At 39.1% G+C, this 18,806-nt stretch overlaps 1 protein-coding gene across 1 annotated transcript in view; it reads left to right on the top strand.

Moving 5' to 3' along the window:
• The window catches only part of LOC126474555 (synaptotagmin-5), a 258,676-nt gene that overhangs the window by 165,207 nt on the left and 74,663 nt on the right, over nucleotides 1–18,806 (top strand). The window contains exons 5-6 of the mRNA XM_050102030.1: nucleotides 3,377–3,496; nucleotides 14,999–15,119. Of these exons, the coding sequence (XP_049957987.1) occupies nucleotides 3,377–3,496; nucleotides 14,999–15,119 (241 nt within the window). The remainder of the gene's footprint in view (nucleotides 1–3,376; nucleotides 3,497–14,998; nucleotides 15,120–18,806) is intronic.

The following is an 18,806-nucleotide window of genomic DNA, read 5'->3' on the forward strand; positions in this document are numbered from 1 at the left end:
GAATTTTACTTTTTTTTGCGGAGATACACGATTTACTTTAACACTAGCCGCCATCTTGGTGTATGCAGTAGCAACTAATATTTTCAGTTTGGACACCTTTACCAGCTGTGGTTTTCAAATGTAAGATTCAGTTCACATAATCTCTAACAGTATTCCATTTGCACATTTGGAAGCTTCGTGTATAGTACTATGATTTATTTGATGCTAATTAGTTTTGTGCACAAAACTTTGAAGTGTATGTCATTGCAAGCTAATGTGACTCCTCATTTTTTCTAGGCTAGGCCCATGCTATTTGCTTTAAAAGTAATATTTAAAGTGAAACTTTATAATTTATAGACATCAAGTTATTATCAGTTTGAAATCATCTACTAACACTCAATCTGATGTAGATATTTATCTGATTGTAGTCATGGACAACCTACTGGCAGAGTTATCAGGAGCTAGGTCTATTCTAAATTAGACTTAGCTGATACTTAGCTCCAGTTATCCTCAAATGCAAAACCAAAGCATTTGTGATAATAAATACACATTATGAACTATACCAGTAACATAAATTACCTTTTGGTGTTGCAAGTGCTCCAGTAATATTTTGATTGTTAGAGAAGCTTATATAAGGTGTACCATAAGCTATAAATTATTCAGACATCATTATAGTCACTGGAGCTATAAAGGAGCAACAGTGCAACAATTTAAAATAATTGCTTAATAGACTTAGTGCATTTAAATGTAAATTAAATAAGGATAGTTTGTTTCTTCTGACCAAACATTCACCAGCTCAGCCATACACTGAACAAGATGGTCACATGCCCACATCAGCCCATCCCAAGGTGACTGACAACCTCCCTCCACTCAAAGATTTCAAGGAGCACCAGTTACTTTTGGGCAAGATATATTATAATGACAAATTTATGCTGAATGATGCACAAATCAGCTTCAAGAAAAGATGGTCCAGTTTCATTAGTGTTTTACTCGTCAGGCAGCATTCTTGAAGCTAAATATGTGAGGTCCGTTGTCTGCCTGGTCACATTTGTACCAAGAAAACATTTAGTCGTGGTTACATGTACTTCAGAGCTTGTAGTAGGCACGCACTGCTATGTAAGTCCCCTGAAGGCACACAGTTAAAACAATGGTGAATTAAGCCAAACAGGTAAGGAGGTATTGACTATTTTTTACAATATCAAGAGATTCCACTCGTTCTTATATGGAACAAAATTCCTCCTGGTCACTTACCACAGACCACTAATTCCATTTTTTGACCCTCAATGAAACTTAGCAGTTACAACGGTCCAAAGATTACAGGTGTGAGCTCTATATATAAGCACCTACCATTATATGATGCACTGGAGGCCCACTGCTGAATGCATCAGCACATGCCCTGTTGCATCTACTGATAAGTCCTGATCACAAATTTGATAAGCAAGAGGGACTGTTTCCAGCTTGATGAAAACATTATGAACATGCAGGACAAATTTGCCATGATAGACTCTAGGTTCACAGATCAGGGCCTGACACTCTGAAAAGTGGCACATTATATGAGTCCAGATTGTCCTCAGTGCCAACCCAAAGGTATGGAACCAGCACTATATTCAATTTTTCTCTCCATGGCCCATTCCCGATCTGCTACAGGACTATATGCATGTCGCCTTTGCTTGGAGCTACGTGTTTATTTCTGATGGATGCTCTCTCTAATTTCCCATAAGCTGTCCAGATGCCGTCAGTGACATTAACTCCTATGCTCTGGGAACCAGGGCAACCTTTACTACTGAAGTATCACCACTCACCATATTCAACAGTGGCCAACAGTTCAGATTGGACGAGCTCTATTCCTTTTACCTGACCTCTAGCCCTTTTTATCCTGTATCAAACATGGCAGCAGAGTGATTGGTTAAACCATTCAAGCCCTTTGAGGAAGTTCTGATAGGCTTCCTCACTTCATGACTAATTGGAATGAAAGCAATGGAAACAGGACAGGAAAGATATAGGAAGGAAATAATGACTTCCAGCCACACAGTGCATTGCGGCAGTGCAAAGGCGATAGCTGAAAAGTTTTGCTGGACCTGGATTTAAACCTGGATGCTCTGTTTCTCTAAAATAGTTGCCTTAACCACCTCGGTCAGGTGGACATGCTTCCCATCAGACCCAAATTCCCAACTTCCCACTCACTGAACTGCAAATACTCCCATCCACTAATCTCCTACTCATATCTATAATTATATGAGTGTGATGGCTGTTTGATGAAAAACGTTTCAGTCTGTAAGTGCAACCAATGTCTGAACTTCTACGAGAATCATGAATCTACCAGTAGGAGGTTAATTAGTGGAGGTTTCTACGATGTGGAGAGCGAAAAGTTGGGAATTTGGGTCTGACCAGAAGCATGTCCACATGGATGAAATGGTGAAGGCAGTCATTCTAAACAAGGAGGAACATCCGGGTTCAAGTCCCAGTCTGGCACAAATTTTCAACACTTCCTTTTGCATTGCCACAGTGCCCTGTGCAGCTGGAAGTCATTATTTCTTACCTACCTCTTTCCCATCCTATCTCCTTTCCATGTTTTCATCTGTTCTTCTTAATCAAGTAAAGCATGAGAGTTTACTACATTCAAAAAGTAATGTTCTTATATGAAAAATGTTCTTTTTACACCAATGAACAATGGGGTACCTAGTGCCAGCATTATTTGTCTGCATAAATACGAAACATAATTTCAAAGAAAAGCAAAACCTTACTAGCATCTAACAATTTTATCCACCTACTCAAATCTGCAACAAAATGTCAAACTCCTGAAGAAACAGCCTATAGAACAATAAAATACGCTTATATTGGTAAACATTTGAATCAGATTCTACAAAACTCTCTAGCTGTGATTGTTACATTTCAAGCTGCCAATGATGTTTTGGAGGGTAAAGGAGTGAGCTATAAGAACATATTTCGTATTTTTTGCTGAGAGAAAAGCCTGCATCAATTTCAGCCATGTTTGATGAATGTTTAATTTACTTCTGTCATGTGACTTAAGTGACAACTCTGTGAGGTTTCAGGATCTCACATTTCTTGCAAAGCTAATGTGACCATGTAAAACGTTATGGCCATGAATTTTCTGAAATGCCTCCATAGGAAAAGCTGGGCAGTTGACATGTCATGTCCATTACAATTTTACAGAGGTGTTTATTCTGTTCAGATAGTATTACTGTTGGAGTATCTTATGATCATCTCAATATTCTTACTTGAAAATCTCAAGACAATGGATCATAAAATGTAAAACAATATAAGTGTAATATATGTGGCACCTTTTTGAAATTACTCACTTACCTTTTTTTTACTACACAGTTATAGCAATATGGCATATTTTTCACATTATTTATGACAACACAAATTGTTTCAGGTATTTGACTATGACAGATTTTCTCGGAATGATGTAATAGGTGAAGTCAGGATGTCAATGGAAGATCTAGATGTGACATCTAGTGTTGAAGTGTGGGGTGAAATCAGCAAGCACAAAAAGGTTAGTAATTTTAGAATAGAACACTGTGTTATATGATTTTTCATAGTTTTGCAAAATATAATCATATACTATACACCATAATCATTAAGAGATAACCAAATCACAGTTACTAAAGACAACTCTGTGAGAGAGACTGAAATATGCCATGGTTAAACCCCTCTATAAGAAAGGAGATAGGAGAGATGTCAGTAACTAGTGATGTGTTTCACTGCTGACATCATTTTCCAAACTTTTTGAGAAGGTGATGTGTTCTAGAACAGTATCACACCTGAGCAACAACAATATCCCCCAGTAAATCAGTCTGGATTTCTGAAGAATTCCTCCCCTGAGAACCCCATTTACCTGTTCACTCACCAAATTTTACAACCATTAAATAACAAAACAGCACCAGTTTATATTATCTGTGACTCATTTGTCTGTGTGAATCACAATATCCTCCTAGATAAACTGAGATTTTATGGAACTGATGGCATAGCCAACCAATAGATAATGTCACATACATGGTCCAATCACTTTGACATGTGGAAAAACCATTCACAGTTGGCAGGAGGCAGCACTAGCAGTGGATGGTATATAAGGCACGTCAGGGAGGACATGGAAAAAAGTGTAGTCATTGTTGTGATATGAAAACAGAGTGATTTACTTGATATCCAAACAGGCATGATCTCTGGCTTACAGGCCAAGGGTGGGAGCATTTCTGAAATGGCAAAGTTTGTAGTCTGTCTGTGTGCTGCCAGGGTTAAAGTATACCACGCACAGCAAAATGGTGCTATCCAAAACTCATGCTGAGGCAACTGTGGTGTACCATGACAGGGGTGAATGACAGCTGCGGAGATGTATACAGGAGAATAGATGAACAACTGTTGAGCAACTGACTATCCAGATGAACCAAGGGGCTACCAAAATTGTTTCCTCAATGACTGTTCAGTAAAAGTTGCTGCAAATAATTGCTGTGAATGGGTTTCTGCAGCAGGTGACTGGTTCATGGACCCATGCTGACTGCTGTTCATTGGTGACAAAAACTGGAATTTGTACACCAATAACACAACAAGGCCCCCCATAGGGGGCCATTTGAGACAAATCACATTTTATGCTCCATCAGAAAGATGGTCGTTGGCATGTGTGTCATGAAACATCAGAAAGCAAACACCCAGCAACAGTCATCAGAAGTGTCCAATCTGGAGGGCATTCCCTGCATGATCTCATCATTCTGGAAGGCACAATGGATCAGTGTAAGTATGCATCTATCCTTGGGAATATCCCAATCAAGAATCCATGATACAATCTCAATCAGGCTGTTCACACTAGGGAACCTCATCTGAGAAACCTAAGGCAGCTGGTCACAGCACTGGAGTTGCATGGCTCCACATCCCTGTTGGTATCTTCCAGAACCTCACTGACTCTCTTCCTGCACGTCTCATAGTGGTCTACACTGCAAAACATGGTTATTCAGGCTTTTGACAGATGGTCACGTTAATGTGACTGAACAGTGTATAATCAAAAGAATGCAGGATACTGTACTTAGTAATTCAACCAGTTAAACAGGGGAGATTCCTCTGACTGGGGAGAAATTGCATAAGAAGTTCCCCAAGGCACAGTCATAGTTCAGCTATTGTTCCTCATACAGTATTTTACCGACTATAAGACACACATTTTTCTTCAAAAAATTGTCTCCAAAATTCAGGTGCATCTCATACTCAAAATGAATATAAAAATGTCCAGTGTTTGATTTAAAATACCAGCCAGTCTTAAAAATGGCTATGTATTCAAGGCCACAGGAAACCTGTCTCTATGTGGTAATATTGGATTCAACTGACAAGCAGCAGTGTACCAATGCTACCAACATGAGTTGTGGAGACTCACATGTCTCCCTCCTGCCCCACCATCACAAACCCAGAACACTGTCTTGCCTATGATATATTGCAGACTATAGTTCCACTGAAATTGAAATAAAAGTGATTTGTGTTATCAGTAACAGTACAATATTTTTGTTAGTAGTTATAAATTGAAAGTAAAGGCATATGCAGATGAACATCAAAACAGATCAGCTGAGCAGCATTTTGGCCCTCCACCAACAAGAAAAACCATTCATGATTGGTCGGCTAGTAAAGAAGAACTGAAAAAAAAATGAGCATTACTTAAAGTGCAAATAGAGGACTGAATGCAAAATGACCAAAACTAGAAGATGGTGTATTGAAATAGATTCAAAGACACCAACAAAATGGCATTGGAATTAGTACAAAAATGATTCAAATACATGTATGTAAGCTAGCACTACAGTGGAACTTAACAGACTTTAGGGGTGGAGTAGTTGGTGCTACAAGTTTATGAAGTGTCATGGACTTAGCATGTGAACCAAAATCAAAATATCTCAAAGAATGTCACAAGAGTATGAAAAGAAAATATTATTTCTCCATTGCTTTATTATTCAACATCAAAAGAAAACCAGTGTGGAACTAAGCTAAATAGCGAATATGGATGAAACTTGTCTGACATTTGATGTGCCAAGTGACAAAACTGTTGCCATGAAAGGTGCTAAAATTGTGATTATAAAAACTAGTGGATATAAAAAACTACACTGTTGTCCTTTCATGTTGTGCTGATGGAACTAAACTTAATCCAATAATCTTTTTCCAAGCACAAAACAATGCCAAAACTTTCTGAGATACTACCAGGTGGTGTTGTTCACATACATGACAAGGGTTTTGTGGCCAAAGCTGGTATGAAATTATGCATTAACAGAGTGTGGGAGAGAATGAAAGGTGCTTTATTGAAGAGGAGTTCTCTTCTTGTACTATATCAGTTTAGTAGTCATTTGAAAAATTCTGTGAAAGAGAAACTGAGACAGGGAAATACAGAGCTTGCTGTTATTCTGGGAGCACTTACTTCACAATTGCAATGACCTACAATCAAACAAAAGAAGGTAAAAAAGGTAAAGGTGAAAGGTAAAAAAATAAAAAAGTCAAAAATTGATTGTTTTCAAAAACTGATTCAGAAAATGATTGTTTTTGTTGTTCTACTATCAAACAAGTGTGTCAGTGGATAAAACAGTTGTGGTCTAGAGTGACAGAAGACATTATTGTTAAATCTTTCAAGAAGTGTGGCATAAGCAATGCTCTCAATAGCAGTGAAGACCATCTTACAAATAAAGAGGACAATGATGATGATGATGATGAAGACGAAGAGGTAGAACAACAAGAAGACAAAGACAAAGTAGAAGAAGAATGTTGAGATGACAATTTTCAGAGATTTTTAATGTCAATTTGGTTTTAACAACTAAGAATTTTTTTAGTGTAGCTTCAATCTAATAATAAAAATGGTAAAAATTTTATTTAAAAAAAATGCTTAAAATTAAGGCGTGTCTTATAGGCCATAATGTTTTATAGTCCATAAAATATGGCATATGCAAACAATCTTCCATCTAATATACAACAAACAGCATTAGTTCTTTTTGCAGATGACACTAGTGCTGTAATTAATCAAAGCATAATTGCAGAAACATAAGAAATGAAAAAAATGCTCTTAACAGTGTCATTTACCGGTTTTCTGTGAATGGTCTCAGTTTTACAAGGACACGACATATTCAGTTCTGCACATCTAGAGGTAAGTGTAACACAGAGAGAGGAAGTAATAAATAGGATAGACACTTCAGAAATTTTAGGTGTCCACACTGATGAGAATTTAAATTGGAAAAAGCACATTTTAGAACTCCTAAAACAACTTAGTTCAGCCACATTTGCACTTAGAACCATTACAAATCTTGGAGAGAGACAAATCAGTAAGTTGATATATTGTGTGTATTTTCATTCAATGATGTCATATGGAATAATGTTTTGAGAAAACTCATCTTTAAGAAAGAAAGTCTTCATTGCTAAAAAACATACTATAAGAATAATATGTGGTGCTCTCACATGATCATCTTGTAGACATCTTTTTAAAGAGTTTGGCATTCTGACTATTGCATCCCTGTATATTCATTCCCTCATGAAGTTTGTTGTAAATAATCCACTCATTTCAAAAGGAACAATGATGCACATAATTACAATACTAGAGGGAAAAATTACATTCATAACTCCACTTTAAGTTGTCTTTAGCACAGAAAGGTGATCACAATACTGCAACTGAAATTTTTGATCAGTTACCCAAAGATGTAAAATGTCTGACAGATGAAAATAAAAATTTGAAAACAAACTGAAAAAGTTTTTATTCTGTAGAAGCAATTTTACTGTTGTAATGTGTAAAAGGTGGTGGATAGGAATTACTAACTCAGGTCTGTATATTTAATAATAATAATAATAATAATAATAATAATGATTATGATTATGATGATGATGATAAAAAAGAAAACCTTATAAATGTTCAGCACGTAACCATATTTACAAATTAATTTGTGATGAGAATGTAAAATGATTCATTCCACATTATTACAATTTATCGTTCAGATGATCCATACAGCATGAAAGTAACTAAGAATCCCATATTTTCTTGCATAAATCACAGTCCTGTGGCATTCAAAGCTGGAAAACTTTCCAGACAATAGTTGAGCTACCAAGTCTGCTATGAGATAAAGATCAAATGAGACTGCATTAATAAACATATATTTTCTACAAATAGCTTTTGTTTGCCAAAACCTCTTCTAACCACCATTCAACTGCACTTTTATACTGGCTAGCTTTGTCTCAAACAAGAAAACAGGTAGACATCAAATTCTTTCTGCTATTTCAGTTTAATGTCACAATCACAGTGGATACAATTTCTCTTGAAACCCTCGGCTTCTACTGAATGCAGACTTGAAACTCCTGATAATCATTTCACACCACATGAATTTTCTGCTTCCTAACATGGCACTGCAGCACCAGCTTTCTAAGAGAACATGATGCCAATCCTAAGTGGCCCATTCAGCATGTTGTTGGGCCCATCTGTACTGTGCTGCATGGTTGCAAAGCTGGACCTCGCCATGGGCGTCAGGAATGAAGTTGCGCATCATGCAGCCCATTGCGCACAGTTTGAGTCAACATGATGTCCTGTGGCTGCACAAAAAGCGTTATTCAACATGGTGGCATTGTTGTCATGGTTCCTCTGAGCCATAATCTGCAGGTAGCGGTCATGCACCTCAGTAGTAACCCTTGGGCGGTCTGAGTGAGGCATATTATTGACAGTTCCTATCTCTCTGTATCTCATCCATGTCTGAACAATATCGCTTTGGTTCAGTTCAAAACGTCTGGACACTTTCCTTGTTGAGAGCCCTTCCTGGCACAAAGTAACAATGCAGACATGATCAAACTGTGGTATTGACTGTTTAGGCATGTTTGAACTATAGACAACATGAGCTGTGTACCTCCTTCCTTGTGGAATGACTGTAACTGATTGGCTGTCAGACCCCCTTTGTCTAATAGGCGCTGCTCATGCATCATTGTTTACATCTTTGGGCAGGATTAGTGATGTCTCTGAACACTCAAAGGGACTGTGTCTGTGATACAATATCTGCAGTCAACGTATATCTTCGGGAGTTCTGGGAATGAGGGTGCTGCAAAGCTTTTTTTGATGTGTGTACATGGATCAACTGGTGATGTCAGAGGATCACATGGAAAATGGAATGATGCACTGTCGCCTTCAGCAATGAAAGTGGATTCTGCCTGCATGCAAGTGATGGTCATTTGCATGTACAGCATAGATCTGGTGAGGGCTGACTTGTAGAGTGCGTTTGTTCAAGACACACTGTCACCCGGGATGGTCTGGGGTGTGAAAAGCTACAACTATTATTAACCTTTGGTGCTTCTGGAAGAGGATGCTAATGAGTGCTTGGTATGTGCAGAATGCTGTTAGACCCATTCTTCTGCTGTTCTTGCAACAAGAAGGTGATGTGCTGTTCCAACAGGATAATACTCATCCATGCACTGCCCATGAATATCAACATGCTCTGCAAGATGTGCAGCAACTTACCTGGTCAGCACAATCTCTGGACTTGTATCTGGTCGAGCTTGTATGGGATTTGATGGGATGAGAAGTAACACATGTGATTTGTCAACTAACAACACTTGCAGAATTACATTAATAGGTTAACCAGGCATGGCATACTGTATGCCAGCACAGTATTCACCGTCTGTATGATCAACTGGATGCCAGAGTAAGTGCCTGCATTGCCACCTGTGGAGACTGCACCACATACTAATTCCAGTGTTTCAGCATGGGTCAATACCTGGTACCTCAGAAGCACTTGGGATATTGATCTGTAAATATCATCATTTCATGTACTTCACATGTAACATTGCGGCAATAACTCTTGAGTGAATTGTGTAATCTATCCTTCCCTCAGATTATTTGTTGATTTCTCTGTCTTTATAATTAACTATTAAGCTTTGGGAGGAGTAGGATTTACAATAAACTTTATACTTATCTTCTTTTCTTATAGTTGGCTCCAGTTCTTCGGTCTAGTATCTGATTCTTGAAGCTGAAATTTTTGACAATATGGGTTCTCATGGTTCCAATTGACATAATAAATTTTTAAGTAAGCAAGTATGTAATTTCTGTTTTCATGTTACTTTTATTCTCCCACATTTTTCTATATCACACTGTCTTTACAATTTCCACTTCAACAAAGCCTAAAATTACAATGTTATTCCCAAAAATAAAAACACATCCAATCACATCGGAGGGGTGCCCACTACCCCTCCACACTGCATTATTATAAATTTTCTTGACAAATGTTTTTATATTAATTTCTATTATTATTTTATAAATGAATCCAGAAATAAATGTAATAAATTGCACTAAATTGCGTAATTAATAATAGAAATTTTAAGTGTACCAAATACACTCCTGGAAATTGAAATAAGAACACCGTGAATTCATTGTCCCAGGAAGGGGAAACTTTATTGACACATTCCTGGGGTCAGATACATCACATGATCACACTGACAGAACCACAGGCACATAGACACAGGCAACAGAGCATGCACAATGTCGGCACTAGTACAGTGTATTTCCACCTTTCGCAGCAATGCAGGCTGCTATTCTCCCATGGAGACGATCGTAGAGATGCTGGATGTAGTCCTGTGGAACGGCTTGCCATGCCATTTCCACCTGGCGCCTCAGTTGGACCAGCGTTCGTGCTGGACGTGCAGACCGCGTGAGACGACGCTTCATCCAGTCCCAAACATGCTCAATGGGGGACAGATCCGGAGATTTTGCTGGCCAGGGTAGTTGACTTACACCTTCTAGAGCACGTTGGGTGGCACGGGATACATGCGGACGTGCATTGTCCTGTTGGAACAGCAAGTTCCCTTGCCAGTCTAGGAATGGTAGAACGATGGGTTCGATGACGGTTTGGATGTACCGTGCACTACTCAGTGTCCCCTCGACGATCACCAGTGGTGTACGGCCAGTGTAGGAGATCGCTCCCCACACCATGATGCCGGGTGTTGGCCCTGTGTGCCTCGGTCGTATGCAGTCCTGATTGTGGCGCTCACCTGCACGGCGCCAAACACGCATACGACCATCATTGGCACCAAAGCAGAAGCGACTCTCATCGCTGAAGACGACACGTCTCCATTCGTCCCTCCATTCATGCCTGTCGCGACACCACTGGAGGCGGGCTGCACGATGTTGGGGCGTGGGTGGAAGACGGCCTAACGGTGTGCGGGACCGTAGCCCAGCTTCATGGAGACGGTTGCGAATGGTCCTCGCCGATACCCCAGGAGCAACAGTGTCCCTAATTTGCTGGGAAGTGGCGGTGTGGTCCCCTACGGCACTGCGTAGGATCCTACGGTCTTGGCGTGCATCCGTGCGTCGCTGCGGTCCGGTCCCAGGTCGACGGGCACGTGCACCTTCCGCCGACCACTGGCGACAACATCGATGTACTGTGGAGACCTCACGCCCCACGTGTTGAGCGATTCGGCGGTATGTCCACCCAGCCTCCCGCATGCCCACTATACGCCCTCGCTCAAAGTCTGTCAACTGCACATACGGTTCACGTCCACACTGTCGCGGCATGCTACCAGTGTTAAAGACTGCGATGGAGCTCCGTATGCCACGGCAAACTGGCTAACACTGACGGCGGCGGTGCACAAATGCTGCGCAGCTAGCGCCATTCGACGGCCAACACCGCGGTTCCTGGTGTGTCCGCTGTGCCGTGCGTGTGATCATTGCTTGTACAGCCCTCTCGCAGTGTCCGGAGCAAGTATGGTGGGTCTGACACACCGGTGTCAATGTGTTCTTTTTTCCATTTCCAGGAGTGTATTTCATAATTTCAAATGTTCCTAAAAGAAAATAATTTCAACTGTACATTGAAAGCTAGTACACATCAACTGTAATAACAAAAATAAAATAACTTCTTTTTACAGATTTTAGCTTGAATTACACCACACTGTGTACGAGATCATGTGAAATTCTTTTAGAAAAACAGCTGACATAGCCTGTTTAAAAAGTCAAAAATATTTTTGGTATCAACTATTTCTGTTGAGGAAAAATAACACTTTACAATTGAAAACCTCTAAAAGTGTGTATTAATTTTTTTCTGATGGTGTATATTAGCTACCTGGAAGTAATACATAGTTAGAACATGAACAGTTACAAAAGCTTATTTGAAAAATGCTGGTGAGAAAATTATAATGTTATTCACCATATTCTTGATGTAGATGAACAACAGCTATCTCTTCACATTACACTTATGTTCCTGTTATCATCTGCATATTTTACTGTTATATACCTCAATAGCTTACTCACTGGCTCCCCTCCTGCCATCTAAATTTCTATAGGGACACAGGACAGAGCACAAATATAATGATTTGGATTACAGTCATAGAAATATGTCAGATTGTGAATACAGTCTCACATAGTTATATAAATGTGTGATGAAATGGTAGACAGAATCTTTAGATATGATAAGTGAGCCCAGCTGTTCTGAAACGCAAGTCAACAGAAACCACTATATCAGGTAAGTCATACTACCAAAACTGGTACCCTATCTTCAGAGCACTCCTGAAGGATACCAACAGACTAATTAATGCTTGGCTGTGTGTTGCAAGAGATAGTCAAAATTTATTTTCTGCATAAAACATACTACTTATTTCCCAGATGCTTATTTACAAAAGGCTCTCTCTTATTGCAACATGTGGAACCTTCACCAAATACTGTTTAATTTTGTTTTATTGATTTGTAATGTAATCATTTCTTTGTATCACTATAGGTTACATCCAGACTAAATTCCATTCCCTCTAATGATTCCTTTATGGTGCTAATATTATTAATAAGTAACAAACAAGAAATGTATAATGAGAGCACAGGGGAATGAATGAATTGTAGTGAATTCCAAGACATAATAATTATCTCTTGAAAGTGTAAGGGAATGTGTGCAGATTGGCAATTAAATCACCAGTAGTATGTGGTTAAGAATATTGGCAACTGGAAAATCACAAGTAGCGCTGTACAAACAAAGATCTTTTAATAGGGTGAAGGAGACAATGGAAAATGACATATTAAGTATGAATAACAACATTTGAACTTTAATATGAGATCATTCACAGTAAAACTTCAAGTTTTTCACTCCCTCTCCACAAACAAATCACCTGAATATCAAGAATGATGAACATTAAAATTGATGTGATCAGCATTAAAGAGAAACCAGAAAAGGTGATTACAGGCTGTCTCTGCGCAAAGATAAATGCTTCAGAAATAATACTAACTTATGGGAAAGCCACAAAATATTAAGTTCATTGAGCCAGTTACAGAATTGTAGTACATAAGTCAAATCTAACAGTTCCAATCAAAGAAGTACACATTTAAGCAAAAATGAAAAATTTGCTAAATAGTTCTAAGAAACATCAGAAAACTGAAGAATTATGAAATGCAAAAATGAATATCTATGAAAGTAAATTACTCACATATAATTAAGTTCATCTGGCTTATTCTTCAGTATGTATAAAATGACACTGTGGAGAGTGATCATAAAGTTACTCAAACAGGACATAAAGAAAAAAATATCACTGATGGAATAAACATAGAAACAAATGAATAATTAGATTCATCTAGTAGTGACAGCAGCATACAAAAGTTACATAAAACATAAGTAGATGGGAGGACAGGAGAAGACCAGTTATTAGAAAGACAACAGAGAAAAATATTAGTGTTTTCATGTAGTGCCATAATGTAGCAATAAGAATAATGCTTGGGTGAGCAGAGTTCCCACATTGTTCGTTAACATCTGTCTCATTAGAAATTGCTAGTACTCAAATTTTCACTGGTACAGTAACTTGGATTACACTTGTGCCAGTAGGCAAAGTAAAATGTTCATAAAGCTTTGTCTCTATTTGAATAGTTCCTGAGATTAACACTTGGGAATATTCCCAAATTTTCTTCTGTTTCTTGTTCCTTAATTAACACTATAAGCAAAAATATAATGGTGTTAGATCTGAAGATCTTTGTGGCCAGATAACACAACTACCAAGAGCTATCAACAGTCAAAGAAGGAGTGAAATAGATGTTGGCCTCACACTTGAGGTGGAATATAAAGGAGATCCGCTACAGTGGAAGTACCTTGCATGACGTGTGACCAGTGAAATGTCCCCTAGTTGTTGAACCAACATATTTTGTAGAAAACCAAATAATTGTGTCCTGTCATTCATTGCTCCAAAATAATAAGGCCTACTGAACATGTGTCCAGTCATGATGATGATGATGATGATGATGATGATGATATTTGGTTTCTGGGGCACTCAACTATGCAGTTATCAGTGCCCATACAAATTTCCAACCTTTGCTCAGTCCAATCTCACCACTTTTATGAATGATGATGAAATGATGAGGACAGCACAAACACCCAGTCATCTCAAGGCAGGTGAGTGTCCAATCATGGCATCTATACATTTACATCTTTGATATCAATGGATGACGACACATTGTCGGCAGAGGCCATGGGCATCACTGGTTTAGTGGCTCTGCCACAAGTAGCAGTAATTATGCCATGAGACCACCAACCACACGAGTTAGCCACCTGGTGAACTACAATGATGGTAATTTTTCAACATAACCCTGCTTTAGATCATTGTCAAATATAAGTGCTACAGCTGATGAAGCCCTGTGTTACCAGTAACTCAAGCTTTTTGTGATATCTTTTGAATCAGAACATTTAACACAATTCAACTGTTTGGAATATGTCACCCAACAAGTGGACATTCCTTGTGTATTTAATATATAATATAATGCTTATAAATATCTATAATAAGTGTGTTTAGTGTTTAAAACACAATTTAGCTATTAATAAATGCTACAATTATCAAAACAGTATAACTTTACTTGCAGTTATATTTAGATTGCTGAAAGAAAGGAAGTTAATATCAAAAATAATTTTCTATAAGGAACTGAGAAGGTTACCATTTTTCTGTATTACTTTTAATACTAAGCAGGAATACATGGGCTTGTACACACATTTCTTCTGGAAATACCAGCATTTTAATAACTTGTGCATCAGTTGTATAGTTAGTTATGAATGCAATATCATTTCAGCCTCCTGAAGAATTACAAGAAGTTCTGCTGTCGCTCAGTTACCTTCCATCTGCCGAACGCCTAACTGTTGTTTTGCTGAAGGCCAGAAATCTTTTCCTACCTCCAGATAAGGACACTGTTGGTAATATACTAAAATTTTCCAACCTGTTAAAAATTAATAAAAATTCAGTTATTTTTCATAATCCATACACAGTCATTATGTCCTATTTTTCCCCTTTGTTACTGATCTAGCAAACTATAGCACAAGGAACTGTCTTCTCAAATATCAGGTTTGTAGTAAAGAAACTGAAAGGTGCAAATGTTAACTTAGCAAAGTAATGTATCGTGGTCACTCTGAATGTAGATAATGATAATAGTTGAGTTCTGGTTTGTAACACCATTTTCAAGTGACAATATTAAGAAAAGGGAAGTCGCTACTCACCATATAGCAGAGATGCTGAGTCGCAGATAGGCCAACAAAATGACTGTCACGATTAAAGCTTTTGGTCATAAAGGCCTTAGGCCTTCATCAACAATAGATACACACACACACACACACACACACACACACACACACACACACACACACACACACACACATATGCAAATGCAACTCACACACGCGAATGCAGACCCAGGCAACTGAAACCACACTGCAAACAGCAGCACCAGTGCATGATGGGATTGGCAACTGAGTTGGGGTAAAGAGGAGGCTGGGGTGGGGAGGGGGAGAGATAGTGTGGTGGGGGTGGCTGACAGTGAAGTGCGGCAGGTTAGATGGAGGGCAGGGGAGAGATGATGAGAGGTGGGGGCAGAGTGGGGGGAGGGGGGGGGGGGAGGAGAAGTGGAAAAGGGGGGAAATAGAAAGACTGGTGTGGTGGTGGAATGATGGATGTGTAGTGCTGGAATGTGAACAGGGAAGTGACTGGATGGATGAGGACAGTGACTAATGGCGGTTGTGGCCAGCAGGGTTATGAGAATGTAGAATGTATTGCAGGGATAATTCCCACCTGCGCAATTCAGAAAAGCTGGTGTTGGTGGGAAGCATCCATATGGCACAGACTGTGAAGCAGTCATTTAAATGAAGGATATCATGTTTGGCAGTGTTTTCAGCAACAGGATGGTCCAGTTGTTTCTTGACCAAAGTTTATCGGTGGCCATTCATGTGGACAGACGGCTTGTGGGTTGTCATGCCTACATAGAATGCTGCACTGTAATTGCAGCTTAGCTTGTAGACCACATGACTGGTTTCACAGGTAGTCCTACCTTTGATGGGATAGGTGATGTTAGTGACAGGATTGGAGTTGGTGGTGGTGGGAGGATGTACGGGACAGATCTTGCATCTAGGTCTATTACAGGGAGGATGGACGAGTATATTGTGCAGATTCAGAGGATGGCGGATGGGAGGGGTGGGAAGGATAGTGAGAAGGACATTTCTTATTTCAGGGCCTGACAAGAGATAATCTAAACCCTTGCGGAGAATGTAATTCATTTGTTCCAGTCCTGGGTGATACTGAGCTGGACAGTGGGACTTTGGGAGGTGGCGGGGGACTGGAAAGATAACACACGGGAGATTTGTTTTTGTACAAGGTTGGGAGGATAATTAATAATTAACTATGTCTCACTGAAGCCTTCACTGACCGTAATTATCTTCACGACCTTGTACAAAAACAAATCTTCCATGCTTTGTAGGCTTAGGTACCCATCTATATATAACAGAGGACATGATAATTTCTTGTAACAGTATTTACATGACTGAGAAAATGTATTTACAGTTAACATTTACAACTTTATAAAAATTTGGATACACAGTTTGGTTCATAAATGAGTACTGACATGTTTTGTATAAATCAAATTGCTGCAAACACATATTTTTAATACAAAATTTAGTAAACTGATAATTCAAAACAACTGAGGAAGAAAATTTCTACATTAAATTTAATGAAACAATTATTTTCTTGGCTAATATATTCAATGAGTCTTAATTTGAGTCCTACAATTATATAACTGTTGTTTCTGTAGCAAATAATTTAGAACTGTGATTTTGAGTACTGCTGGAATTTGAAGGCAATTTCATGAAAAATAAAGAGACTTTGAAATCCAGCAGCATCTATCCCCTGAATGCAAAGCAAAGAAACAATCTGTATGCTGCACAACAATTAAAAAGAAGTATAGCTCACTCCAGCTTAAATCTATGATAAACACTCAAAAATGATGCACCATGAAGGAATTATCCAAAAGGAAGGAACAGAAATTGGTAGTGATGCACATGTACAGACAAATAAATACAGTTTCACAAAAATTATATTTTTTATTCAAGATAAACAGTTTCACAAGCTGAGCAAGAAAATAATGTGTTAGTTCACTTTTGGCCCTTATGCAAGCAGCTATTCAACTTGGTATTAATTGACAGTGTTGTTGGGTGTCCTACTGGGGGATATCATGCCAAATTCTGTCCAACTGGCATGTTAGATCATCAAAATCCCAAGCTGGTTGGAGAGCTCTGCCCATAATGCTCCAAACATTTTCAATTGGAGAAAGGTCCAGTGATGTTGCTGGCCAAGGTAGGATTTGGCGAGCACAAAGACAAGCAGAAGAAACTCTGGTTATGTGCAGGTGGGCATTTTGTTGCTGAAATGTAAATTCAGGATGACTTTCCAACAAAACGTCAATGTACCTCTATGCTGTAAGTGTGCAAAGGATGACAACCAAATGGGTCCTGCTGTGAAAACAAGAAAAAAAATTGTACCCTGACATGGATGGAAGGAGCAAGGTTCCATGGTGGTGAATAAAAACGCGTAAAAATATATAAATAATGTAGAACTGTGGCCGAAAAAATTCGTAGAAATACACCCAAAAACGTGGGAAAAAACATGAAAGTAATGATATGGATGAAGTAAGGCAAAACAAGATGAAATCTGAGGGAGTAGGTTGATATTGGAAGGCAAAAACCAACTGAAATTGGTGTGAAGACACAATGAGACCAAAGAAAAAAATAAGAACCTTACATCCATGGAAAGAATTGCAATCCACAACCAAAAACTTGATCCCAACCTTATAATCCCACCTGCTGACAAAGGCTCCACCACTGTTGTTTTGGACCCTAATGATTACCTGGTAGAAGGGCACTAGCATCTGTCAGATTCATCCACACCCTTCCACAGTGACCCCATTCCAGCAAGATGTCCAGTCTCTCCTCAAATCCTTAGCCTCATCCCAGAACCTCTCCCCTGAGTCCATCACTCTCCTCACCCCTACCACTTTCCACACTCCAACCTTCTAGATGCTTCCTAAAGTCCATAAGTGCAACCACCCATGAAGTCCCATTGTGGCCAGTTATTGTGCCCCCACTGAGAGAATCTCTGCTCTCATAGAGCAACACCTTTAGTCCATTACCGTCACATTACCCTCCTATATAAAAGATACTGACCATTTCCTCCACTTACTCTCCACAGTTCCTGTTCCTTTACCACATGGTGCCCTGCTCATCACTACTGATGCCACCTCCCTATGCACTAACATCCCTAATGCCCATGGCCTTACCACTATGGAACACTACCCTTCCCAACACCCAATGAATTCCAAATCTACAACCTCCTTCCTAGTTGCCATGACCAACTATATCCTCATCCACAATTACTTCTTCTTTGAAGGCATTACCTACAAAAACCCAGGGTATGGTTATGGGCACATCCTATGCCTACCTATTTGTGGGCTATCTAGAGGAATCCTTCCTAAACACCCAGAATCCCAAATCCCTCACCTGGTTCAGATTCACTGATGACATCTTTGTGATCTAGATCGAGAGTGAGGACACCTTCTCCACATT

Source organism: Schistocerca serialis, chromosome 4, assembly GCF_023864345.2.
Source record: "Schistocerca serialis cubense isolate TAMUIC-IGC-003099 chromosome 4, iqSchSeri2.2, whole genome shotgun sequence".
Classification (NCBI taxonomy): domain Eukaryota; kingdom Metazoa; phylum Arthropoda; class Insecta; order Orthoptera; family Acrididae; genus Schistocerca; species Schistocerca serialis.